The 23385-nt window shown below is 51.3% G+C and overlaps 11 protein-coding genes across 11 annotated transcripts; 5 read left to right on the top strand and 6 right to left on the bottom strand.

Annotated features, from left to right (window-relative positions):
- Positions 1 to 15: 15 nt before the first annotated feature.
- PtrM4_069190 (PAM multi-domain protein) lies at positions 16 to 1217 on the top strand (the record flags this gene model as incomplete). Its single annotated transcript, XM_001933588.2, has 2 exons — positions 16 to 289; positions 340 to 1217. The coding sequence occupies 2 exons, from the start codon at positions 16 to 18 to the stop codon at positions 1215 to 1217; spliced, it is 1152 nt and encodes a 383-aa protein (XP_001933623.1).
- A 427-nt stretch (positions 1218 to 1644) lies between these two features.
- PtrM4_069180 (Gaa1 domain containing protein) lies at positions 1645 to 3479 on the bottom strand (the record flags this gene model as incomplete). The annotated part of the gene is made up of 4 exons (XM_066105849.1): positions 1645 to 1665; positions 2019 to 3120; positions 3170 to 3419; positions 3467 to 3479. The coding sequence occupies 4 exons, from the start codon at positions 3477 to 3479 to the stop codon at positions 1645 to 1647; spliced, it is 1386 nt and encodes a 461-aa protein (XP_065964476.1).
- Positions 3480 to 3736: 257 nt separating this feature from the next.
- On the top strand, positions 3737 to 4873 carry PtrM4_069170 (GlpG, membrane protein; the record flags this gene model as incomplete). Its single annotated transcript, XM_001933586.2, has 5 exons — positions 3737 to 3920; positions 4114 to 4251; positions 4303 to 4384; positions 4437 to 4502; positions 4552 to 4873. The coding sequence occupies 5 exons, from the start codon at positions 3737 to 3739 to the stop codon at positions 4871 to 4873; spliced, it is 792 nt and encodes a 263-aa protein (XP_001933621.1).
- Positions 4874 to 6412: 1539 nt separating this feature from the next.
- On the bottom strand, positions 6413 to 6652 carry PtrM4_069160 (uncharacterized protein; the record flags this gene model as incomplete). The annotated part of the gene is made up of 1 exon (XM_066105848.1): positions 6413 to 6652. One exon carries the CDS (start codon positions 6650 to 6652, stop codon positions 6413 to 6415), a length of 240 nt encoding a protein of 79 aa, XP_065964475.1.
- A 460-nt stretch (positions 6653 to 7112) lies between these two features.
- On the bottom strand, positions 7113 to 7370 carry PtrM4_069150 (uncharacterized protein; the record flags this gene model as incomplete). The annotated part of the gene is made up of 1 exon (XM_066105847.1): positions 7113 to 7370. The coding sequence occupies one exon, from the start codon at positions 7368 to 7370 to the stop codon at positions 7113 to 7115; it is 258 nt and encodes an 85-aa protein (XP_065964474.1).
- Positions 7371 to 7750: 380 nt separating this feature from the next.
- On the top strand, positions 7751 to 9792 carry PtrM4_069140 (MetC, Cystathionine beta-lyase-cystathionine gamma-synthase; the record flags this gene model as incomplete). Its single annotated transcript, XM_001933584.1, has 5 exons — positions 7751 to 7816; positions 7869 to 7963; positions 8013 to 9107; positions 9182 to 9599; positions 9664 to 9792. The coding sequence occupies 5 exons, from the start codon at positions 7751 to 7753 to the stop codon at positions 9790 to 9792; spliced, it is 1803 nt and encodes a 600-aa protein (XP_001933619.1).
- Positions 9793 to 10264: 472 nt separating this feature from the next.
- Positions 10265 to 15024, bottom strand: PtrM4_069130 (Microtub-assoc multi-domain protein; the record flags this gene model as incomplete). The annotated part of the gene is made up of 4 exons (XM_066105846.1): positions 10265 to 11518; positions 11572 to 11688; positions 11761 to 14208; positions 14536 to 15024. The coding sequence occupies 4 exons, from the start codon at positions 15022 to 15024 to the stop codon at positions 10265 to 10267; spliced, it is 4308 nt and encodes a 1435-aa protein (XP_065964473.1).
- Positions 15025 to 15784: 760 nt separating this feature from the next.
- On the bottom strand, positions 15785 to 16436 carry PtrM4_069120 (uncharacterized protein; the record flags this gene model as incomplete). Its single annotated transcript, XM_066105845.1, has 2 exons — positions 15785 to 16212; positions 16259 to 16436. 2 exons carry the CDS (start codon positions 16434 to 16436, stop codon positions 15785 to 15787), a joined length of 606 nt encoding a protein of 201 aa, XP_065964472.1.
- Positions 16437 to 17294: 858 nt separating this feature from the next.
- Positions 17295 to 19432, top strand: PtrM4_069110 (GTPase or GTP-binding protein; the record flags this gene model as incomplete). Its single annotated transcript, XM_001933581.2, has 3 exons — positions 17295 to 17945; positions 18027 to 19334; positions 19385 to 19432. 3 exons carry the CDS (start codon positions 17295 to 17297, stop codon positions 19430 to 19432), a joined length of 2007 nt encoding a protein of 668 aa, XP_001933616.2.
- A 112-nt stretch (positions 19433 to 19544) lies between these two features.
- On the bottom strand, positions 19545 to 20110 carry PtrM4_069100 (putative mitochondrial Complex I; the record flags this gene model as incomplete). Its single annotated transcript, XM_001933580.2, has 5 exons — positions 19545 to 19567; positions 19616 to 19657; positions 19734 to 19812; positions 19901 to 20033; positions 20088 to 20110. 5 exons carry the CDS (start codon positions 20108 to 20110, stop codon positions 19545 to 19547), a joined length of 300 nt encoding a protein of 99 aa, XP_001933615.1.
- Positions 20111 to 20425: 315 nt separating this feature from the next.
- PtrM4_069090 (AceF, Pyruvate-2-oxoglutarate dehydrogenase complex) lies at positions 20426 to 21968 on the top strand (the record flags this gene model as incomplete). The annotated part of the gene is made up of 4 exons (XM_001933579.2): positions 20426 to 20574; positions 20630 to 20760; positions 20813 to 21228; positions 21279 to 21968. The coding sequence occupies 4 exons, from the start codon at positions 20426 to 20428 to the stop codon at positions 21966 to 21968; spliced, it is 1386 nt and encodes a 461-aa protein (XP_001933614.1).
- Between the last annotated feature and the right edge of the window lie 1417 nt (positions 21969 to 23385).

The raw sequence follows: 23385 nt of genomic DNA, 5'->3' as shown, positions 1-23385 counted from the left end.
GCACAAGTAGCCACTATGGCCATGGACACGGACACAATCCCGAACCTTCTGGGTGATGCGCGGGACGAGGCACCAGAGGAGCTTCAGGAATACTTCATCGCCTTCGAGGACTTTTGGGAGCGAAAGTTGTGGCACGAGTTGACGGACAAGCTCATTGAGTTCTTTGACCACCCCGAGAGCGCGAAACAGCGGATACCCTTCTTCGAGACGTTCATCAAGAGCTTCGCAAATAAGATCAACCAGCTCAAGCTCGTCACTCTAGGCTTGGACGCAGCATCACAGTACAAGGGTATGGACATGGATGCGGTGCAGCCAAATTGCAAGAGCTGACCTTTACAGATGACAAGGAGCGTCTCACATTCGTCAATGACCTCGCAAAGAGCGTCAACAAGCCCGCCTCACAGGACGCATACGTCTATGCCACAGTCGCAGCCGCCAGCATACAACTCCGGTTACGGGACGAGGAGGGTGCGAAGAAGAAGCTGGAAGAATGCGAGCAGATACTGGATACCTTCGATTCCGTCGAGACAGTCGTGCATGCGTCATTCTACCGTGCGAGCGCCGAGTACTACAAGTCCAAGCACGAGTTTGCGGCATACTACAAGAATGCCCTTTTGTTCCTGGCCTGCGTTGATCTTAACGAGATGGAGCTGCGAGAACGCCAGTCGCGCGCGTATGACCTCAGCATTGCCGCGCTCGTGTCGGATTCCATTTACAACTTCGGAGAGCTGTTGCTACATCCCATCCTCGACTCGCTCGTCAACACGCCCCACGCATGGCTGCGCGATCTCCTCTTTGCCTTCAACCGCGGCGACCTGATGGCATACGATGTGCTCTCTAACAACATCACAAAGGTCCCGCTTCTCAAGGAGCACCAGACCTTCCTCTATCAAAAGATCTCGCTCTCAGCCCTCACAGAGACCGTCTTCCGCCGCCCGCCACACGACCGCGCCATGACATTCACTGAGATCTCGTCAGAGACCAAGGTGCAACCCAACGAGATTGAACACTTGATCATGAAGGCGCTGAGCTTGGGCTTGTTGAAGGGACAAATTGACCAGGTCGCCGAGATTGCACGCATCAACTGGGTGCAGCCCAAGGTTCTGGACATGAAGCAGATTGAGGGTATGCGGACAAGGCTGAAGGAGTGGGATGCCAGCGTCAACCAGCTGGGTAACTGGATCGAGGGTGTTGGCAAGGACGTCTGGGCGGCTTGAGTGATACCTACCCCTCACAAGTGACATGCTGTGTCTGCAAGGAAGACACTTACATGTCATGTAACCATAGATAGTGAGCATCTTGAACACATAGACGGCTTACGAATGAAAAGATTCATGACCCATTCATTGCAGGGATAAAATTGCGTGATATCTTTACACTCTACCACAATACTACAAACAACATCATCCCCTTTTCGAGACCATAGTCCCCTATTCCCATATACCAATAGCCACCACGACAGCGCCCGTAAGCCATGCCGGGAACCACACCAACCAAAACACCACCTGCGTCCACATACCACACACATGCCATCCAATAGCCGACTGCACCAGCACCTCTGCCAGACTGGCCCCCAGTATCTTGGTCCCCGTCTGCACCACCAGACAAGGATTCAACACTGCCAGCACAAGCAATTGCCCCGCATTAACCCCCATATTCTTCGATCTGCGTACGAAACTCAGCGGTACACACGCCACGCCAACCAGCACCGACAGCGAAAAGTTCAGTGTAGCCAACGCAGCGAGGAACATGCCTAGTAGCAGCAGAGAAAAACATTGCATCAGGCAGAGGACCTGTGGAGAGAAGATGTTGGAGTCGGACCAGAAGAAGAGGAAGGTGATGATGATGGGGAGGAGCGTGGTTACGTTGCAGGCTGTGATGAAGAGGCCGGAGAGACGAGGGGCGTCCCAGTTGTTGAAGAGGTAGAGGGGGATTAGACCTGCGGCGTGGGCGGTGAGAACGAGGAGGAGGGGGAGGAGGAGATGCCGTTCTGTTATTGTGGTTGCTGGTTTGGGGACGACGGCTAGGGCGCCATCTTTTTCGACGAGTTCGGTTGCGGGCTCATCAGCTTTCACAATGGAGTCTTTTTCTTTGGCGTTTTCATTTTCGGACTCCTTGTCTTCGGACGATTGAGTTGGCTTTTCTGCAGCGGGTTTGCTGGATGAGGGCTTCTGCGGCTTTGTAGAGGCGGGATTGGGAATTGGTTCTGTGGCGCGTCCACTCTTGACCCATAATGCCATAGCGGCGATGCTGAAGTTGATGGCGATCAGCATGGCCGAAGGGAGGTATGTGCCTATGCTAACGAAGCGCTTGTCCTGCAGCAAGAGGTAGAAGAAGAAACTTTGGTGGAAATGTTCCAGCAAGTTGTTCAAGCTTCGGAAGAGCGATTCAATCGTCTTGCCGAGAGTCATCTCGTCATGCCAACCGTCGCCGACGGTCACAAGCGTAATGGCGTCGACATGGTACGGTATGAAGGAAGAGTGCGGTCCAGTCGCGTGGCCTAGACCTTGCGAAAGCATGCCTCGAAGCATAGTCTGGAGTCGCTCCTTGTACGAATCACTGTGATCCCACATGCGCTGGATCACACAGCTGACGCCCATCTGCCCATTTGCAATGTTCACTACAGTGTTGAACAGATCGAGGTTCGGAAGCTGGCCGTTTACTCCGTCATAGACTATGTGCAATTTGTCGTATCGGTGGCCCCATGGACCAGCAGGATAGTCGACTGCAACAGCGCCCTGTAATGCCCCACTCTTGATCTTTAAGCTCTCGACATATCGCTGATCGTGTTCCTCATGGTATGCATCGACCCAAGCTTGCGAGCCAATGGTGCTGTCACCGGGTACGAGGAAGATGATGTCCTTACTCCAGAGACTCCAGCGCTTGAAGTAGCGAGCCAAAGTCAGGACCAATGCGACACCAGAATTGTTGACTTCGTCTGCCATGTTCTTCCATGCTCCAATTAGCACAATGGCTTCGGTAGCATCGGCGCGAGGACCTTGGAGGATGGCATAGACGTTTTCGTTTGTAATGGTACGGTTTGACACGGTGTAGTTGTAGTGCTGGGTTGCGACTTTGAGGTTCTGTTCGCGGAAGATGGCTTCAAGTCGCTGGGACCGTCTGAACTAGAGTTAGTATTTGATTCGGATGCTAATTGATGTATACATACTCGGCGATAGGCTTGTCAATCAGTCCGTGGACCTCATGGCGATAGGCTCTGAAGACATTGTGCTCGCTGCCGGTAAAGTACGTGTGTACTTGGCCTGGTAAGAGCGCATTCTCAGAAACATACGTCCTTCGGGAGTACTCGTTCAGCGGAAGCACAAGCAGCCACCCTATTCCAACGATTATACACAGTGCGGAAAGATAAGGCGGAAGCTTGAGCAGGCGTTTGTCTTGCCGCAGCGCCAATAACCAGGCTACATCTGTTAGCCACGACCCTGCAATCCCAAATCACCAAGCTTACAGAGCAAAGCCATATTCACCCCTCAATTGCGCGTCACGTAGAGAAACAGAAAAACAGGGACTGTGTCGTGTCCTTCCCTCTGCCCAGCATCCCACGCAAACCGACTTGGAAGGAGCCAAGTCCACCACAGCAGCGGGAGGATCGTCACTAGCGCAACGCGACCCTGAACCCTACCTAGTCGCATGTAATCTTCCTGTCCGCTCGATCTCACGGCTGCTACAACGCGCCTGCACATCAAAACATTCACGCCCGTGGCGTGCCCCTCCGACGATGCCGTCCATGTCTTCGCTGCCACAGTTCAACCCCGCGCGCATACGCTCGTATATCCTGCGCTTGCCCTTTTGTACCAAGATCTTGGTGGCCGCCATTCTGGGATTATGGATTGCGACGATTCCGTTTCCGTGGATTAGGGATTTCGGCGGTTTGGAGCCAAATAAGATGGATTTGACGCAGAGTACGTGTTTTTGTTGGTTTCGGGGCAATGAGGGGGGATGTGGCCTCCAACTGCGGCCTTCTCGGATGCCTAGGGTTCAGACACAATTGCATAGAGTTCATGGCAAAGGACGACGGAATGGTCGTTTGGTGGAATACAATTGGGCTGTCATCTCATCTAGCACGGAAATAATGCTAATACAACATATGTATAGTGCACCGACTCAACCTGTTCCCTCTTCTGCATTGGGGCTTCTTCCACATGATCTTTAATCTCTTCGCCGTAACACCACTTATCGAACGATTCGAGTCGGAATACGGAACCTTGGTTACATTGGTACTCTTTACTGGGCGTAAGAATAACCCGCAATGGCTTGCAAGTGCTAGAACTGACTTGACGGCAGCATTTGGAACCATACCCGGAGGTGTATATACGTTGCTGGAGAAGTATGTGCTGAGGAGCAATACCGCGGTCATGGGCGCAAGGTATGTAAAATATCGCGGGAAGCGTCCACGAATTAAATTGACATTGGAATAGTGTATGGGTGTTCCTCCTACTATCCGCCGAAGTTATGAAGCAACACAAGACGAATCCCTCGTTCAGGTACATCACCACTAGCCGTCTTCCACACGTCAATTGCTAACTCTCGCAGTGTTGGACCCTACAAGATTCCCACCTGGACGACCCCACTCATCCTCATTGTCCTCACCAGTATCCTCGTTCCCTACGTCAGCCTAGTAGGCCACCTCTGCGGCGCAGGTCTCGGTTACCTCTGGGCCTCCGGCTACATCAAGTTCCTCGTCCCCCACGAGAAGATTCTACGATGGATCGAGACCAAGGCGAATCTGCTAGGCAGAATACCACACTACGTTAGTGTAGACCAGAAGACATATGGCCGTTACGGCGTCCTACCCACAACGAGCGTACCGTTGGGGAGGGGAAGTCCAGATGGCGGACAAAGACTCGGGCCTTAGTCTGATAACGACAAAAAAAGGGACAGTCTTGTTGAACCAAGTTGATGTTTGCTGTTGCATTGCTGGCGCGGTTTAATGCCACTACCCATGACGGCGTTGAGGTGTCCTTTTTTTTCGCTTGAGAAGAGGTATTAATATGGACAAATAACCTTACTGTATAGATATGTATTGAAAGCGATATGGCGTAATTATAATGTTACCACAAGCAAACCACCAGTCTTCTCACTTGTTCGTTTTCCAAACTGGTTTTTCGTCTTCTGGGTATTGGTTCTACAGTACAGACTAGGCCCACCCAAACTACCCGCAGCCTGATGCCCCTCACTCAATCAAAGTCTTTTCCGTGCCCCACCATGGCACTCTTGATCTGCTCCACGACTGGCTTACTGCGCACAACTACGGATATATTTTGGCTAGTTGCAGAAACTTCCATCAATCAACTCCAACCCGTTGGTTATCTACGGTCCGTCTCGTTGGTGTAGTTGGTTATCACGTGGGTCTCATATCTTCACATATGACTACTAGTATTAGTAGACATCCCAAGGCCGCCAGTTCGAGTCTGGCACGGGACAATTTATTTTTTGCCCTTGCATAATCTACGCTTGGATATGTAGAAAGAGAGTGTGTGTGTCAGAGTGTTGTTGCACTCCTTTTTTTTTGCATATTTATACATTACTCATTTGAAGCACTTAGAGCAAATATTCCTAGATGAAGAGAAATGTTGTATTCGTGTACTTCCTACCGCTCACAGCAGTGTAGTTTACCAAACTCTCTATGCTAGTACTTATGTTTTATGATTGTATATGTATCTATGTTCTCGCTCGCAAGACAACTCTAATTCATGTTTGCATAATCGTAGCAAAGACAAACACATGGCAATCATTCTACACAAACCCCGCATGGCTGGGCTACCTACCAGAACAGGCAAGTTTTGCAAGAAACTAAAAAAGGGCGTAGATTATGGCACTATCAGAGGGGCAGAGAGAGTAAAGGGAGCGAGCGCGAGGGGCAAGGAAAATAGCGCGGGGGTTGGGGTGGTTTGGGGGGGGCAATTTCCTTGTACGAGCCTACGGGGTTTGCGTGCAGGATTCGGGAGGTGGGGGCAGGCAGTGAGTGTGACGAGGCTAGGCTGCTTGGGGTTATTTTTGTTTGTGAGGAGTATGGAAGAGTGTTGCGTTGTTGGGAGGGAAGATGTATTCTGAGATGGGTTACTGCACATGTTTCTTGCGTCTACTTTGTCCAATAACTACAGACTATATGTGCAGGATTTTATTGGCTATAGATGTGTTGTTGTCACTTATTAGATGAGATACGCCCTCATATATCTGTTCCTAGGTCCCAGCATGCCCACCACTGATTCCTCCATCTCCCTGGGGGCACATGTATTCAATGGCTTTGCGACTTATACTGTTAGTCATAGTCGATGACTGCCCACTGGATCGACGATGTGGTGTGCTCTTGCCACCTCATGACCATCTTAGCCACTCGCACTGGCATACTCGCTCCAGCAACACGAGCTGTTGTAGCAGCATTACCAGATAACTATTTCTGTTGCACCAACCCTTCAAACAACTCATCTCTTTTCCTCCGAGCCTCATCAAGCCTAACCTCGAGCTTGCCTACTTCTTTCCTCGCAGCCTCTCTGTCCGCAGGCAATGCCGCAAATTCGCTTACTTCCATCTCCAACCCCTCTACCCTCTCTCGCAACTCATCCAGAGCCTTTTGCTGCTCCAACATATCGCCTATCGCCTCTGCAGATGCGATATTCGAACCCGGTGTCATGTTTCGCGATTGCGAGGATTGAAGGGACGAGAGCTTGTCTTCGTATTCGCGGATCTTGGTACGGAGGTGCTTCACCTGGCGGGTTTGTTCGGTCGTCTGGCGCTGGAGGTTCGCGGGGGTGGTGAATGCGGGATCGGTTTGGAGTTGATGAAGTTGGGTGCGGAGGAGGGAGTGCTGCTTGTCTACATAACCCTGCAGTGCTTGTATATGTGTGAGCTGATTGGTGAGGGTCTGTGAGGTGACGGTGTGTTGGATAAGAGCGTGTGCAATAGTTTCAGGGTTCGCGGTCGGTGTGTTGAGGATCACAGCGGTGGACGCGAGCGCATCAAGTGCTTGCTCGCCTTCTGGTGTGAGGTTTGCTCTTAGCTGCGAGAGTATGCGCTCGTCTTGTTCGTTCGTTTGTATCTACGGCTGTGAGCTCGTTGCATGGTGCGCGGCAGCTGAAGCGGACCTGTAGTTCTCATACCTCGTCCAGCTCCTTTAATGCTTCCCGTTCTACTCGCTCTAGCACAGCTCTCTCCTCGTCCGCCCTCTCATTCGCCATTGACAGCTCGCGCAGCACCTTGAGCGTCTCATCGTTACGCTCAAATGTGGGCACAGTGCGACCTGCATATTTGTACGACAACCACGAGTCTATGTGCGCCCAGTCCTGAGCTTGTGCGCGCTGCTGACGCGCCTTGGAGGGCGAGAAGAGGTCGGATGGGGTTAGGTTGTCCATTGTTTGACGCGCGCCAGTGTTTGTGGTATTGAGTCTATTCAGGGCTAATAAACCCTTGTTGGAGACCTCAACAACGAGGTGGGTCCAGTGCCAACATCAACGGGTTCATATGCCCTAGTCAAGTCTGCATGTATGAGCGGTGACGTTTTGGGGCTGCCAGGAGACGCGGACTGCGGAGAAAGGTGACTGCTGTGCATTATCGATAACCTTAAATTTCATTCGAGATTGCAAGTGCCGACGTCGGAGTTAATCTGGCTTCTAGTATGAACCATTGACAGCGGAGTCATTACTCGATCATATTTGGTTTACCTGCCCCGTCACTAGTGTTTTATCTATTTCACAGTCGCTGTCACCACTTGTCCCTTCAACCAACTTATAAAATGTCCCCGATGATTATGGAAAACGACGTTGAGGTGGGAGAGAGTTTGCCTCCGGCGACGGAGCACGTGCGTTTTACTTTCACCGTTCAACACTGCAGTGTAGACTGATGCGCGATAGGCTGTTAGTGTTTCTTTACCTACATGGCGCGCGAATGTAGGGTACGAAGAAGGCGAGGAATGGGTCATCAGCAAGATGAAAACCGGTTACCCTAGGTACGTAGGTACGGGGATACACGGGAACAATATACTAACTGCGGCAAAGATTCTTCATTCACAAGATCATACAGGCTTTTGCCGCAGCTATTGTCGAGAAGCATGGGAAAGAAGGTGAGAACGCAATGCTCTTCCCCACACACGCAACTGCATCAAGATGTCAAGAGTTCTTCCTCCGCCAAGCGCCAGACCTAGATGCATCGCAAGTCCGGATCCTAGACTTCCTTCCAGCAGCGGAGAAAGCACGATCAGAAGAGTTGGATGTCATTTCCCCCAAAGTCTCAGCCGTACTTTTCCCACAGGACCGCTTCAGTATTGCAAAGACGTTCTGGCAACATTCCGGAGACGGCGTGTCAAGTCGGAGAGCAGAGTACTGTTACCAGCTCTTCAAAGAGGACATCTTGGTTGAAGCCTCGACACTGAACCAGTCCGCAAGAGTATGTAAGGGTCCAAAACGTTACCAGAAGAAGACCTCCATCGACCTAAGCGCCCCAGGCGACTTGAAGAATGGTAATGGAGAAGTCCAGGATCCTACGCAGTTCGTGGAAGAGAGATTTGGACGAAACTTGAGCCTCACAAAGGCGAAGAATGCTAAGCTGGCGATTCGAAGACGCATCGCCGGATCATTGACTGCAGATGTTGAACTAACCGAAGCCATGACCCTGGATCACGATGCCGCAAGACAAAGGCCAATCGCAGGTTTCTCAGAAGACGATGTTTACCTGTACCCCACTGGCATGAGCTCAATCTTCAATGCCCACCGAAACTTACTGCGAGCCAAAGGTTCCCACAGAGCCATCGTCTACGGGTTCCCCTACATCGACACGCTGAAAATCACCGAGAAGTTCGGTCCCGGTTCCCGGTTCTACGGTTTCGGCTCCTCAGAAGAACTAGATGATCTGGAGCAGCGACTCCAAGGTGGCGAGCGCTTCGTCGCCCTCTTCACAGAGTTCCCTGGAAACCCACTACTACGCTCCCCGGATCTAGAGCGCATCCGCAAACTAGCCGACCAATACGATTTCTGCGTCGTAGTAGACGAGACGATTGGAAACTTCATCAACGTCAATGTCTTACAATACGCAGACGTCGTAGTCAGCAGTCTAACCAAAGTCTTCAGCGGCGACAGCAACGTCATGGGCGGCGGGTAAGTAATACTCATTCCCTCCAAGCCCTCTCTCTATCTCTCATCTCATACTAACAACTCCCCCTCCTACACAGCCTCGTCCTCAACCCAAAAGCAAAATCCTACCCCCTCCTCAAACGCACCTGGGCCACCGACTACGAAGACAACCACTGGGCCGAAGACTCAATCTTCCTCGAGCGAAACTCCCGCGACTTCGTCTCCCGCATCGACCGCATCGGCACAAACGCAGAGGCAATCTGCGACGTCCTCAGCGCCCACCCCCGCGTCAAGCAAGTAAACTACCCCAAAACATCACCCACCCGCCCCTTTTACGAAAAATGCAGAAACCCCAATGGCGGGTATGGGGGTCTGCTGTCGGCAACGTTTTACACCAAACAGGATGCGATTGCGTTTTTCGATAATCTGGATACGGTTAAGGGACCGAGTTTGGGTACGAATTTTACGTTGAGCTCGCCGTATGTGATTTTGGCGCATTATGGAGAGTTGGATTGGGTGAGTCTTTCTTTTCTTTTTGTGCTGTTGGAATGGATGGATGGGATGCTAACGTGGTGATTAGTGTAGGAAGTGGGGTGTAGAAGAGGATCTCATTCGTTTTAGTGTTGGGTTGGAGGAGACTAGTAAACTGGTCGATACGTTCAAGAAGGCGTTGGATTGTATACCTAGTGCTGGGGGACAGCAGTCGTAGGGTGGCTGGATCCATAGAAACAAGCAGCTCTAAGTAAAACAAGCGACTTCAGTTCAACCCATGGTTCACAGAAATTGACGACGATCACAATGGAAGCAGCAACATCGTCATCAGGAGCAGCGACTGCGAGAAAAGAACCCATATCCCATTATTAAATAGATCCGCTCAACGCCTCCGTTTCCTTCCTTCCATCTCTCTACATATGTGAATAGTTAGGTTGCTCCAATCATGATTCCTCCAAGAATCCGTCTCATAAAATGCCCTTGAAAAAGATAAAAAATGCAGCTTCCGTCATCGTTATAACATTCAATGTCGTGAAGAGAGAAAAGCAAAAGCAAAAAAGGCCAAAACGCAAGTCATCTCGAGTTCCAAAGTTTCCAAAGGAAAATCCCCAGTGGGGAAGGATGTACGGGGGGAATTAACAAGAAAGCAAAAACACAAAGTTCAAAAAACATGGCAAGTACAAGCCGTACTAATACATCTCCTCTTCTCTCTCCTTGCCATTAGGTCGCTTCAGGCTCGGAATGGCACTTGCGCGCCCACTCCCGGTGCGACTACCGCTCCCAGACCCGCTCCCATGACTACCAGCTATCTCGTCTTCGGTCCTGAGATCACGCTCCTTCTCGAGCGCCGATCTCAATTCAGCGTTCTCTTCCACCTTTTGCTCTAGTCTCTTGCGCGCGCCACTGCGATCAAGAAGGCGGGCTTCCCGCTCTGCCTTCAACCGCCGTTCGAGCTCCTTGAGACGGTGTATCCACTTTTGTTCGCTGGTCTGAAGAGGGCCGGCGGCGGGGTAGGGATGGCCTGGTGTTGAAGTGGAGAGGTGCTCGACTACAGAAGCCGAGTGCGCACGCAGTAGTGTTTGCGCCATGCTGGCGCGTTTTGACGAGTTGGGCGAGCCAGCACGGGACGACGACCGGCTGACAATGACATCGTTTCCAGCCTGCGTCGTTGTGGTAATTGCGCGAAGAGTCTGGACTTCGGACCGCAGCGTCTTGTTCTCTGACCGGAGCTTGGTGAGCTCCGCGTTGTTCATCTCGACAAACCCACCGCGGACGGTGCTGGGTCTTCCAATCGACTGTCTTTGGGCTAGAACAAGCTTCTCTAGCTGGTCAAGTCGCTTAACGCGAACATCAAGGCTGTGCTCCAGAGTCTGGTAGTCGCGTACCAGATCCTTCTCGATCTGCCGGATCCTCTGCTTGAAGCTACCAATGATACCCTCCACGGTCCTGACAGCAAAAATGATGTTCTTGTTGAACCCATTCACGTTCTTGGAAATAAGCTCCATAGAAGTGAGTTCTCCGTTGATAAGGGCGTTGTTGCGGGACCATTCGGTTCCGCAAAGGGTAGACAATCGGTTCCAGAGAGCATACAACAGGTTGTTACGCTCAAGGAGCTGCTCCTTGTAATTTTTCTCCAGATGGTGAATCCTTTGACGATCTTGACTGCGCAACGTCTCAAGTTCCAGAACCCTTGATTCGGCCTGCTGGATTGCTCTGACAGTCGATTGATGGCCACGCTTGGCGTTCTCCCAAGCTGATAAATCTTGTCGGCGGGCTTGACGTTCCCGTTCAAGCATCTCAGATAGACGACGACTTTCCATTCCTGTGTTCTCCAAGAGTGTGTCACGGTTGCGCAAAAGCCTATCTTTCTCAGTAAGATCAGCTCTAACAGTGTCGAGATCTTGCATTGCCCCTTGGAGGTCTCGCTGAAGTTTCGCAATGTCCTGGAGGAGAATTGTTAGCATATGTCTAAACCATCAGGAGCATCGCTACATACCTTGAACAGACTCGCCCTGGTACCGTTGGGGTTACCCAGGGTTTCACGAAGAGCAAGTTCAAACTCATCGTGTCGTTGCTTCCAGGTGGATGCCTCAACCTCCTTGCTCGAGAGGTTCTTCCGTAGCTTTCTGCTTTCCTCTTTGAGCTTAGACAGTTGAGCGTTAAGCTCCGTGATGATCTTCTCCACCTCTTGCTTCTCTTGGGTTTCCAGCGCATCGCGTTGTTGCCTCTCTTCTGTCATGCGCTCCTCAAGATCGCGAGCACGTTCTCTGGCTTCTTGCAACGTGGCTTGAGTGTGGTTCAGGGCACTCTCGAGCTCACCAATCTTGATCTTATCGCCTTCCTGTTCTTCACGGAGGAAGTCAATCTCACCCTGGCAAGACTCAAGCTGGACGTCCAGTCGCTCATTCTTGGATCTCTCTTCACTGAGGAGCTTGTCTTGTCTATTCAACTCTTCGTTGGCGTCAGAAAGCTCAGCCTCAAGGTTCTGAATCTTGCGTAGGCTTGCATCGCGATCGTCCTCAAGTTGTAGTAGGCTTTCGCTGACATTCTTCATCTCCTGTTGCAGAGCGTGGAAGTCTTCAGTGGTGTTCTCAAGGTCGTTGTAGAGACGATCACGTTCCGTCTGTTTTTGGTCGAGATCGACCTCCAGCCTTTGCACTGTGTCCAGCGCTTCCTGTCTGAGCTCCTCGCATTCCTGTTCTTTGTCTTGTAGCAGCTCTAATGCCTCGTCGCGCTCATTTGCGAGCGCCTGGAGATCTTCGGTCTGGGCTTCAATCTCCCTTTCCAGCTCCTTGACCTTGTTCTCCGTAGTCTCAAGCATATCGAGATGGCCATTCAATTGGTCGTCAAGCTCCTTGTATGAGAGCTTCAGCTGTGACAACTCATCTCTTAGAGCAGCATTCTTAGTTTCGTAGTCGTCAGGATCGCTCGCTTGTGTCAAACGTGTACCACCGCTTGCTCTTGAGACGGACCTCATATGGTTGCGGGAGATTGAGCGTTCCAAGATGCTGTCACCGGCGGTCGATGAATTGTCACCTCTACGGATGGCAAGCTTTAGGCCCTCGTTCTCCTCCCTCAGTCGTAGGTTTTCTCGGTTTCTGGACGTGAGCATGGAGGCCTGCGCGTGGAGGTCTCGCTGCAACTTGTCATTGTCGCTCTGCAGGTGTTCCACAAGAGTGCCGCTTGTGCCGCCCATCGACGCTGTCCCAGCTAGGTCATTACCATCAGAATCGGCGTTGGAATGCGAAGTGAACGACTGCTGCATGCGCCGTGTACTGTTGAGCACTTTGTTCGTTGTGGAATTTTGTTGTTGCATTTGTTGGTTTTGGTCCCTCAAACGCTGGACCTCTTCACGGAGTTTCTCCGCCTCTGACTCTGCTTGTTGGCAGCGGGTTTCAACTTGCTCACGACGGGCCCGCTCATCCTCGAAATCCTCTTTCCACATAGTCACAGCCTCATCGTAACCAGATTCTCCTCCACCAGGACTCTTCTCCCGCATTGTCTTGATGTAGTCGGCCATCCGTCGATTGTCAGCCTCCTTCTGTAGAGCCTCCTGTTGCCATTGGTCTACAGTAATCTCTGTAGTCTCCAAGCGCTCACGAAGAAACTCAATTTCTTCCTCTAGCTCAGCTTGTCTTGAGGACTGTTCGTCGCCCTCGTCCTCTGAACCACTGCCAGGTTCCTTGGGCGGCTTGGCCTGTCCCTCTTCCTGGGCCTTGAGCCTTCGCTCTAGATCTCTAATCTTCTTCCGCATCGACTGGCTCTCCTTCTTCTCTGTCGCCAGATCGGTCTGCAATTGAACGTTTTTCGATATCATCTCCTTGACGCCTTCATCCGATCGATTCTGAAGCGCTTGGTCAAGGAAATGAATCTTGAGCTTGAGGTCGAAATTCTCCTTGCTGAGTTTATCGATTTTGCTGTTCTGTTCCTTTAGTGTCAGGTTATGTTTGCTCCGAGTGAAGGGGTTTGCATTGTGCCGTTTGTCTGGCGATCGCGAGTGCTTAGCTCGGAAATCCCGTGCAATGGAATCTGGCACTTGTATGTCTTGAACATGTCTGGTAATGACTGTGTCGGTAGGAGCAGCAGGCTGAACACTGGGAGCGCGTGGTGTCTCGGGTGGCGTTGCACTGTTTGGAACTTCTTCGTCTAAACGGCCTAGACTATTGTCTTGGTGGAGAAGGGCGTTTAAAGAGTTTGCACTAATGCTCCTGCCTTTATCCCACGGGTTAGAATCACTGTAGCCTGACATGGAGGATGCGATGCTACCCAAACTCGGTAGTCTTGAAAGCCCAAGACTCATACGCGCTGGACCGCTCGAGCGCGGGATGGCGCCACCAGTCTGCAACGAGTAGTCGGCACCCAGGCTCTCTGTACTCGCGTTGTCTCCAGATGCGTCGGAGCGATTTGTGAAGGAAGAGACAGACGAGCGTTGGCTGGAACCGCGGTGCTGTAGGAAGCTCGGCCGTTTGTTCTTCTGGTTGTTCGCAGGGGCTGATGGCGGGGGCATGGCTATACTATCTGCGCTTGTGACGTTTTCGTTTGTGAGCGAGGACCCTTCTTCGACTAGTGAGAAATCAGGGGCTTTCACGGTCGAAGCGCTGGAAGTCGGTCGTCGCACATCCCCATCGTCCTGCTGGGCGCCCTGAGCAGCCTGACCTTCTTCATGCGCATCTTCCTCATCTGATTCGTCCTCCTCATCCTCATCTTCCTCTTCTTCGTCAGTATTCTGGTCCCCTGTAGTGCGCGATCGGCTTCGTTGGGCGGCTTCTGCGGAAGGCGATGAGGGCGCGGCATCTGATGTTGAAGTGCCCGCGTCCAGCGAGTCGTCGGGTTCATAGTCCATTCGGTGGGCGGCGGGCGTCTTGTAGGCGGCGGCTGGTGTAGGGGCTTCAGAGAAGGAAGGCGAGTTGCTATGCGCGTTGCTGGATTGAGATTTGGACGGTGTGTGACCATGGCGCACCTCTAGCTTCTTAGGCTTCTTTTTAGGCTTTGTCATCTCCTCCAAAGTATCCATGACCCTCTGCAGGGCCGAGTCATTGTTGCCATTCTGACTTGACCGCTGCGAATTGCCCGGCGAGCCGCCAAAGAGATAGGTATCGTCCACGCCGGGCGGCCCTTGTACTGCTTCTGGCTGTGGGGCCGGTTCAGGGATGAAGCTCGATTCAATGTCCATTAATTGGCGGTGCATCTCGCCGTCGTCAAATACGCTTTCCACATTGTGTGCTTCTTCGTCGGCAGCATGAGGTGCGAGAGTGTCTTCCTCAGTTGGTAAAAGCGGGAGGTCCGATTCGGGACGGTCAGAGACATGCATATGCCCAGCATCCGATCTATTGTGCGCCATGTGCTCCTCTTGTGTGGGCGCAAGCGTGGGGGTCGAGGGTGTGGAGTCTAGTTCGTCGGTCTGAGAGTGCTCAGCATCTGAGGCAGGAGCCGTGTTTGCTGTTGCCATTTGGGTACGTGCGCGCGCAGCAAGCAGGGCAGTCGCGTAAAATTAGGGCAAGTGCGAGGCCTGCTCATTAGCATATTGCAACTGCGGCCAAGTGAAAAGCTCAAAAAGAGTGTGACGATTTCCTACCCTCGTCGGTGACAACAGAGCGCGCGTTGTTTAGGCCCATGCGCTAGTATCGATTCGTCACCCATGGATGCTGGCTACCACGTCGTCGGATAGTCTCCAGACCCAACCGGGTCTTCTACCGACATACGGGTTACGTACCCCATCAATTGCTTACTAGCTGATGGCCTTAGTCCAGCGTTACATCGTGGCCTAAATCAAACTTTGTTGTCTTCTCGTCAACAGCACGACAGCATAGGCGGCATATACATGTTTCACGAGCAGTGGATCCAGCATTGAACTACTGTAGAACAGATAGTATAAACAGTGCTTCAGAATGTTTTAATCAGGGTCTTCCTGGCCATACTTCATTAAAGTCCTATCGACTTGGCCTGCGCCCCATGTATTCGTAAGAGCATTGGCGACTCTCTCCTGGAAAATTGGCAGCCTCACGCTGATCATCCAGCAGTGTATCGAAGCTCGCCCTGTATGTATCCGCTTGTAGTGTAATGTACAACAAACGGGTGAAAAAGCAACGCATCTTGCCGTTGCCTTGATCGACCCAATCCTTGCTTGGAAGAACGACTTCCAGAGCCACCGTTGATATTATGTTGTGCAAAGTGTCGCCTTGTCTTCCTCGTGAATGTTCAGAGGCCGCCTACTGTGCACGTTTCTTCTCTTTCCGCGCCTTCTTCTCTGCCTTCCTCTTTTCCTCCTCTGGAGTTCGGTGCTTTTTAGTCTTCTTCGCTGGAACTTCAGTCGCATCACCGTTCACATCAGCGTGCTTCCTCTTCTGTTTCTTGGAAGGTAGGTTGAGTCCGTTTGGCATCCCGAGTCCCGCTGGCTCTCGCAGTTTTTCACTCTCGCTTTCCGAATCGCCGAGATTGCCTCCATCGTCACCGCTGAACCCAGTTGGCAGGAAGCGCATCTTCAATCCTTTGACCTGCGGCTTTGGTGCACGAATCGTAGACCGTGTGATAGATGCCGCTGCTTCTGAGCCCGTATTCTGATCTGCTTGTAGGGAGCTGAGCTGAGGTAGTTGTACAATCGATCGTAAATGTAGAATCTGTGATATCCGTGTGGAGACTAGCAGAGTCAGCGAAGTCATTACAAGCAACGTCGATGAACGAACCGGGCTTTAGGCCATTTTTGTGATGCACAAATACCTCACGTTCAACTTCTTCGCTCTTTTGCATTTGGGGGCAGTTATAATCGATGCCCTTGTAGCTCAGTACAGCCTCTCCGTCCATGACTTTCTCCATCTCGAGCTCCTCTAGATCTTTCAATGAGACACCACCAGGAGCTGTCATATACCATACTTGTTTGCCCTCCAGGTTATCGAACAACCCTGCTGACTTCGATGCGGTCGTGGAGTTCACTGGCACGGCAGTGAATCCTTTTGGGGGCACGTATGTCTGTGTTGACTGAAATTCTACAGCATGGGTTTGTGTTGTTGTTGTTGTTGTTGTTGTTGTTGTCTGTCGGGATTGAGCCTGAGATGACGCAGGTTTTGGTGTCTGTTGCGGTTCATCGTCGGAGTCAGACTCGTCACTAGAGCTGTCTGAACCAGAGCTGTCCGAGCTGTCGCTCGAAGCATCCTTGCCCTTCTCTTTTACTGGAACCTTCGCTTGTATATCCTTCATCGGTACATCTCCACTATCGTCGGATTCATCTGAGCTCGACGAGTCTGAGACATCCTTTTGTGTTACGGTCTGCTTCGGCGCCGGTTTTACAGGTGCGACCTTGGCTTTCGGCGTTGGTTTAAGAGCAGGCGCGTCTTTTTTGCTGGGCTTCGTCTTCTTCTTGGCAACACCGTTTACGTGGATCCCGATGGTGGTTTTGGGCTTCTCGGCCTTCTTCGGCTGCGCGGTGCTCTCGCTGGGAGAATCATCATCGCTGTTGACAAACTCTTGACTCAATTGCGGTTTCGATGAGCTAGCTTGAGGTTTTGACTTCGGTTTAGAGCCTGGTAGAGGCACTGGGGTTTTCTTCATGGTGCTCATCGTGTGTGCGTTGCCATGCTCTTTGCGACAAGAAAGTTGAAGTTATTGGAACTTTTTTACGCCGCGGTTTGTCGCGCCCGAGCGGAGGACGACCCGCCTGACGCTAGTCCGACTCTGAAATTAGCGTGCTAAAAACCATTGGTGTGAATACTTCCATTTCATACCATGTTCAGAACTCCAGCACCAATATTCAAGGTTGAAAAGATGTCAGGAAAAAGAAAGAGAGGGGAAGATCCTAGTTCGGGCAGTGCTACCAGCGGGAAGCCGCTGACCGCTATTGCAGCAGCTCGACTAAGGTCATCAGAAGCCGCCGCAAAAGTTGTAAAACCAGCTGAGATCCCGCTGGAGCAGGTTGCTGTGCCAGCAAGTCCATTATTACAAAGCAAAGATTCAGATGTTGAGGAGGTGGAATCAGAGGAAGAAGTTGCGCTCGTCCAGCATAATGTCAAGCTATGCAATTGGCGTAGCGAACCTCAAAATATACTTTCCGAAACCGACACCGAGCTGAAAATCAGTCTCAGTAAACATACGACTATCGCACTGATAGGATGTTTTGATTTTACGGTGTTACGAGGCGCCGTTAACATCAACGGTGCCAACATAGGTACGGTTAGTCGAGACGGCCAGAAAAACAGAGTGCACCGAGCATATGTGCCTGCAACACATCCTATCTTAAAGATCCGTGGACTAGATGGCACAAACCACATTCAAATCAAGACTTGCAAAGAACCGGCACCGCTAGCATCTATCAGTCCACTTTTCAAAGGGCTTTGGAATGAGGACAGACGTTATGGGAAGAAGCGTTCGTTCCGTATCGTAAGTTTACCCTTTTGAATTGAAGACCTATAGCAAATCCATCGGTTTCCTGTCTTGAACTTGAAATAATGTTTTATCTAGGTGACCCACTCAGATGTCGACATACTCTCTCGACCGTTGCGTCCTGAAGTGACACCGGAAGACTGGCTCCGCGCGATAGAAGACTGCACCAGCACTCCCTCCATCACCATTGTAACTGGATCATCAAGCTCAGGGAAATCTACCTATGCTCGTCGGCTCGTCAATCGCTCCCTCACAGGCCTAGGCAAGACAGCTCCATCCGTTCCAGCTGTGTGTTACATGGATCTCGATCCCAAGAAACAGGAACATGCACCCGGAGGCCAAATCTCGCTCGTCGTAGTAAGAGACCTAAACCTAGGCCCAAGTTTCACGCATCCATCAGCCATACCAGCATCAAAAGAAGCGACGACTGAGATCATCCGAGCACACCCCATTCCTACAAACTTTGCAAACTACGCAGAATACTATCAGTCATGCGTCGAGGACCTTTTCCTTGCATACAAGACTCTTCGCTCCCGCGATACCTCGCTACCACTCGTCATCGACACACCCGCTTTCCTCTACACTTCGGAATTCGAAATACTGAGCAAACTCCTGACGAGACTCAAGCCACACAACATGGTCCTTCTCCACGACACACGAGCCACTGATACTGAGACGTCTGCCAGGCTTCAACTGCTCCAAACAACTGGGTCGCAATATCACGGTACTGTGTATGGGATCACCGCTCAAAAACCACTGTCTGTCCCGATAAGAACGGAGAACGAGCTATGTGCCATGCAAATGCAATCCTATTTCCACCTTAAGTCGAGCAGCATGAGCACAGGTCAACCGCAAACACTAAGCTGGACACCAGAACCCCTTTCACATCTCGTACCATGGGAGTTTTGCTACGAAGAAACTGCTGAGCGATCCCAAGACCTTGCTGCTTTTGCATTGTACTCTGAGCCCGTTGAGTCAAGCTCTCTAGTGCACGCGCTGAACGGCTCCGTCATCCAAATCATACAGTCTACTTCTTCTGTTGTTTCCAACTCCCTGCCCAGGACACAGAAATATAGGATCCCTTACCTTGCAGAGTCTGAGCGCACGGGTATGGTGGAGCCGTTGGATCCACGGTTGACCAGGTTGGTTTGCACTGCGTTGATTCGTGGCTTCAATCCGGATAAGAGGGTAGTCGAAGTGCTGGTACCGAAGACACACGAGTCGCTATTGTACAACCTGTCGCCCGATAGGACAGTGTTTGTCGGCGGGTGTAGCGACGTACCTGAATGGGCGTTCTTAGAGGACGCATACGCGAAAAAAGCAACAACGTTACCACTTTGGGTAGAGAAAGAAGATGTGATAGACAAGATGGGCTATATGAGCACTGTACGAAGAGTAAGGAGATTTCAGACCTAGTTTAATGCTACAACCCCTAGCTGAGAAGCTGTGTTCTCAGTGTGGCTCACGAACATGATGAACGCTAAAATATGCACGTGAGGGATGGTTTGGGTTTCTTGAATTTCTTATTGCGTGTTGTTGAGTCACACTATCGGCGAAATATGTACAAGTTGATTCCATACCATGCAATGACTGTGTCTACAAGATCATCTTCGGGGGAGCTACGTGTTGTCAGCGAATATCACAGACATGATGATTGGTGAACTCACGGTCGAGGATGGGGCAAGGCAGGTTGCGCTCGTACTTTGAGCCTACAAAACGCGTCAGTACGTAAGAAGGTTGATTCCGCGGCCGGACCGGAAAAGTATCCGGATTCAAGGGACGAACCTCCAGGTGCCGTGGGTGGACGGTAAGGATCGGGATGCTTCCACTTCTCAAGGAGGTCTTCGGTCTCCTTGATCAGTTCCTGCGTACAGCATCAGTAAAAGTCGCCCATGAAGCCATGCTCTGTGTATAATGCTTTGTAATCACAGGCGTGTGATAGGAAGACACACTCTCATCTGTCGAGGCTCCTTGACGTTTCGCTTGGCCTCGAACAGCTCACGGATGTAGAGAGCCTGTCCGCGCCAGAGGTACCGGTGGACGCTCCAGTCGAGGGCGAGCTTGAGGGACCTCCGGTAGAGGTGTCTAGGCCTGTATTAGCTTCTGCGCGCAGGGCGATGCACAGGAGGGCGGGCGCACAGGACGTGTATTTTGGAGCTCATGACGGCAATGGCCCTTCCAGGCGTGTGTGTGGTAGAAGGAGTGGGCGTTTTTGGTGGCCGCAATGCCTCGTAGTCGTCGCAGATGTGATGCTGAGGCGGCTTGAGGTTGCGGGCTTGGCGGTCGTCCCTGTGACGGAGGTTGGTTCCCGGTTGGGTGGACGTCAGAACTCGTGCCGGTGCTGCCCTGTGCCTGCCAGAACCATCAATTGCCTCAGAAGAGTCGGGTACTCTTATATACCAAGCGTCGCTCGCACCCAGACGTCCGTCTCCCTTTCAACTTTCTTTTCAATCAGCCCTCTCGCTTAGCTGTCCATCATGTCCGGTCAGCAGTGCCTCCGCCGCCTACCAGCTGCTATGCGCTCTGTGCGAGCTTTGCGCGCCGCACCAAGGACCATTCCAGCTGCGCGCACCTACTCTGCCGTCGCCAAGGCAAACTCGTCCGGTCTTCTGGGTCAGTCTTCAAGGTAATATGGATGTCTACGCCCGTTGTTAGGCCCATGGCTAACTTCTCCCCCTCAGACGACCTGGACAGCTCTCTTCGCAGCGTCTATGGACCCTCGAACAGACACGAAACTATGCCGATACCGTCGTCAAGGTGCCAGAAATGGCCGAGTCTATCACTGAGGGAACCCTGAAGCAATGGTCAAAACGTGCGTCCTTTCTTTGGACCAAGCTACCCCACAGTTACCTAACATGATGCAGAGGTCGGCGACTACGTTGAGCAGGACGAAGAAATCGCTACCATTGAAACCGACAAGATCGACGTTGCCGTAAATGCGCCCGAGGCTGGTACCATCAAGGAATTCCTGGTCAATGAGGAGGACACCGTTACGGTTGGACAAGAAATCGTAAGGCTAGAGGCCGGTGGGGAGGCACCAGCGAAGACAGAGGCCAAGGATGAGCCAAAGGAGCCGGCTTCCTCGGAGCAGGAGACTTCATCGCAACCTGAAGGTCAACAAGAGAAGTCTGAGGCGCCAAAGGAGGAGTCAAAACCTGAGCCTCCCAAGCAAGAAGAGAAGCCCCAGCCCACTAAGGAATCCAAGCCTCAGCCGAAGAAGGAGTCCAAGCCTCAGGATGAGCCCAAGCCGGCCACGCCTGGTAGCCGCGAGGAGCGTCGCGTACGTACAATCTGTTGAATTTGCGCGACACATGCTAATAATCTGCGCAGGTCAAGATGAACCGCATGCGTCTCCGCATCGCCGAGCGCTTGAAGCAGTCGCAAAACACCGCCGCCTCGCTGACAACTTTCAACGAAGTCGACATGACCTCTATCATGGAGTTCCGCAAGTTGTACAAAGACGAGATCCTCAAGAACAAGGGCGTCAAGCTCGGTTTCATGTCCGCCTTCTCGCGCGCCTGCATCCTCGCCGCACGCGATGTACCCGCTGTCAACGCCTCCATAGAAGGACCAGACGGTGGCGACACCATCGTCTACCGCGACTACGTCGACATCTCTGTTGCCGTTGCTACCGAGAAGGGCTTGGTTACACCTGTTGTCAGGAATGCGGAAAGCTTGGACATGGTCGGCATCGAGAAGGCCATTGCCGACTTGGGCAAGAAGGCTCGCGACAACAAGCTCACTATCGAAGATATGGCTGGTGGTACCTTCACCATCTCCAACGGCGGTGTCTTTGGCAGTTTGATGGGCACTCCCATCATCAACCTTCCCCAGACCGCTGTCTTGGGTCTACACGCCATCAAGGAGAAGCCAGTTGCGATCAACGGAAAGGTAGAGATCCGACCCATGATGTATCTTGCGCTCACATACGACCACCGACTGCTCGACGGCAGGGAAGCCGTTACCTTCTTGGTAAAGGTCAAGGAGTACATTGAGGACCCAAGGAAGATGCTTTTGTAGGCGTTTAGTAGGGCTTTTCTTGCTTCTTGTCCATGTTCAAGTAGGGCTTGGTTGAGGAGGTGTGCTGGGGGCTAGGTAGTAAAATAGATGTGGGTGGTCCACTTGAATGAGATAACTGTACATGCATATTTTGGTCGTGTTATAACCTTCATGGGTTTATTATGTTACTTGGACGAGCTTTTTGGTCGTGCAGTTGCGTGGGTTGTGTATCGCGCCGCGTTCCTATAAAGATTGGCGACGTAGCATTTCAGCTGTTATTTCGCATAAATGCATACACTTCTGGAAAATAGAGACAATATCGCTTCTACACCATCTCAATTCCATCAGCGTGCAAAGTTATGCCCGCAAAGTTATCGTATTTCCTGCGTAGTCGTGAACCACCCAACGCGTCCTCATCCCGCCCCTGCACGCAAACCAAGATTAATCAAGAAACGCGCCACCACCATCGAATTTCGACCCAAAAAATAATTTACCGTAAATTTCAACATTCAAAATATGGATTTTGTGATTTTTGTGTAGTTTGAAGAGTGTGGTGTTGTGTAATGATTTTTTGAAAGAGTAGTTGCTCGTGGATAAACTGTAAAAAACCTTCAAGACTTTCGAAGAACTTAAGCAGAACGGAGAAGTGCAACAACGAAGGAAAGCCGTTAAAAGGTATACTAAGAAGCAGAACAAGTATAATGGACGATTAAAGAATATTTTTTAAGTAAGAAAAACTATGTTGTGTTACTATTCTATCAAGATCTATGTATGTGCACTTCTCTAGTAGATATATATCACAGACACCACAACAGCAGCTACTTGCAACACCAGTTATTACAAATAGACATGCCCACGGAGACTCCTAGAGCATGTATCTAGTTCTAAACTGTATATCTACAATGTTTCACAAGAAGCGCATGTCTTTTCGCATCACACACAGTAGAACCGTGCGAGTAGATTCTCCTACACAGACGTAGATGCGCACGTCATAGCTCATTTACACGTAAAGTTACAACTTTAATCTTAAGTAGTCTACGCAATTTAGATTGCACAAATATGTATTCTGTTCAAGATCAAAATTTACGCATCTAATTCTGCTTCTACGATCGATCTATAGTGCTCGGTTTCGCATCATGCTGGAAAATGTAGAGAATCCATCAAATCCTCCAAATCCTCCATATTTCTCATCCGCTATCTTCGTCTGCGCCCACCGATGGCGCCTAACTCTATCTTTGTTTCTGGTGTTGCGCGAATTCCGAGTAGCGGCTCGACGGCGTTGGGCGCGTTGAATGTTGAGACGCATAACCGTTGTCATGTGACTACGAGTCGTGGTCGACATGCCGCTAGGACCGGTAGATGAATGCGGGGAGGCGCGCCTTGGAACGTGGGTCGAAAACGGCAAAGTGGAAGAAAAGACGGTGAAGCAAGACTGATA

The sequence above is a fragment of the Pyrenophora tritici-repentis genome, chromosome 2 (assembly GCF_003171515.1).
Source record: "Pyrenophora tritici-repentis strain M4 chromosome 2, whole genome shotgun sequence".
NCBI classification, from domain to species: domain Eukaryota; kingdom Fungi; phylum Ascomycota; class Dothideomycetes; order Pleosporales; family Pleosporaceae; genus Pyrenophora; species Pyrenophora tritici-repentis.
The sequence above is the reverse complement of the archived record's forward strand: the minus strand, read 5'-3'. Positions and strand labels throughout refer to the sequence as shown.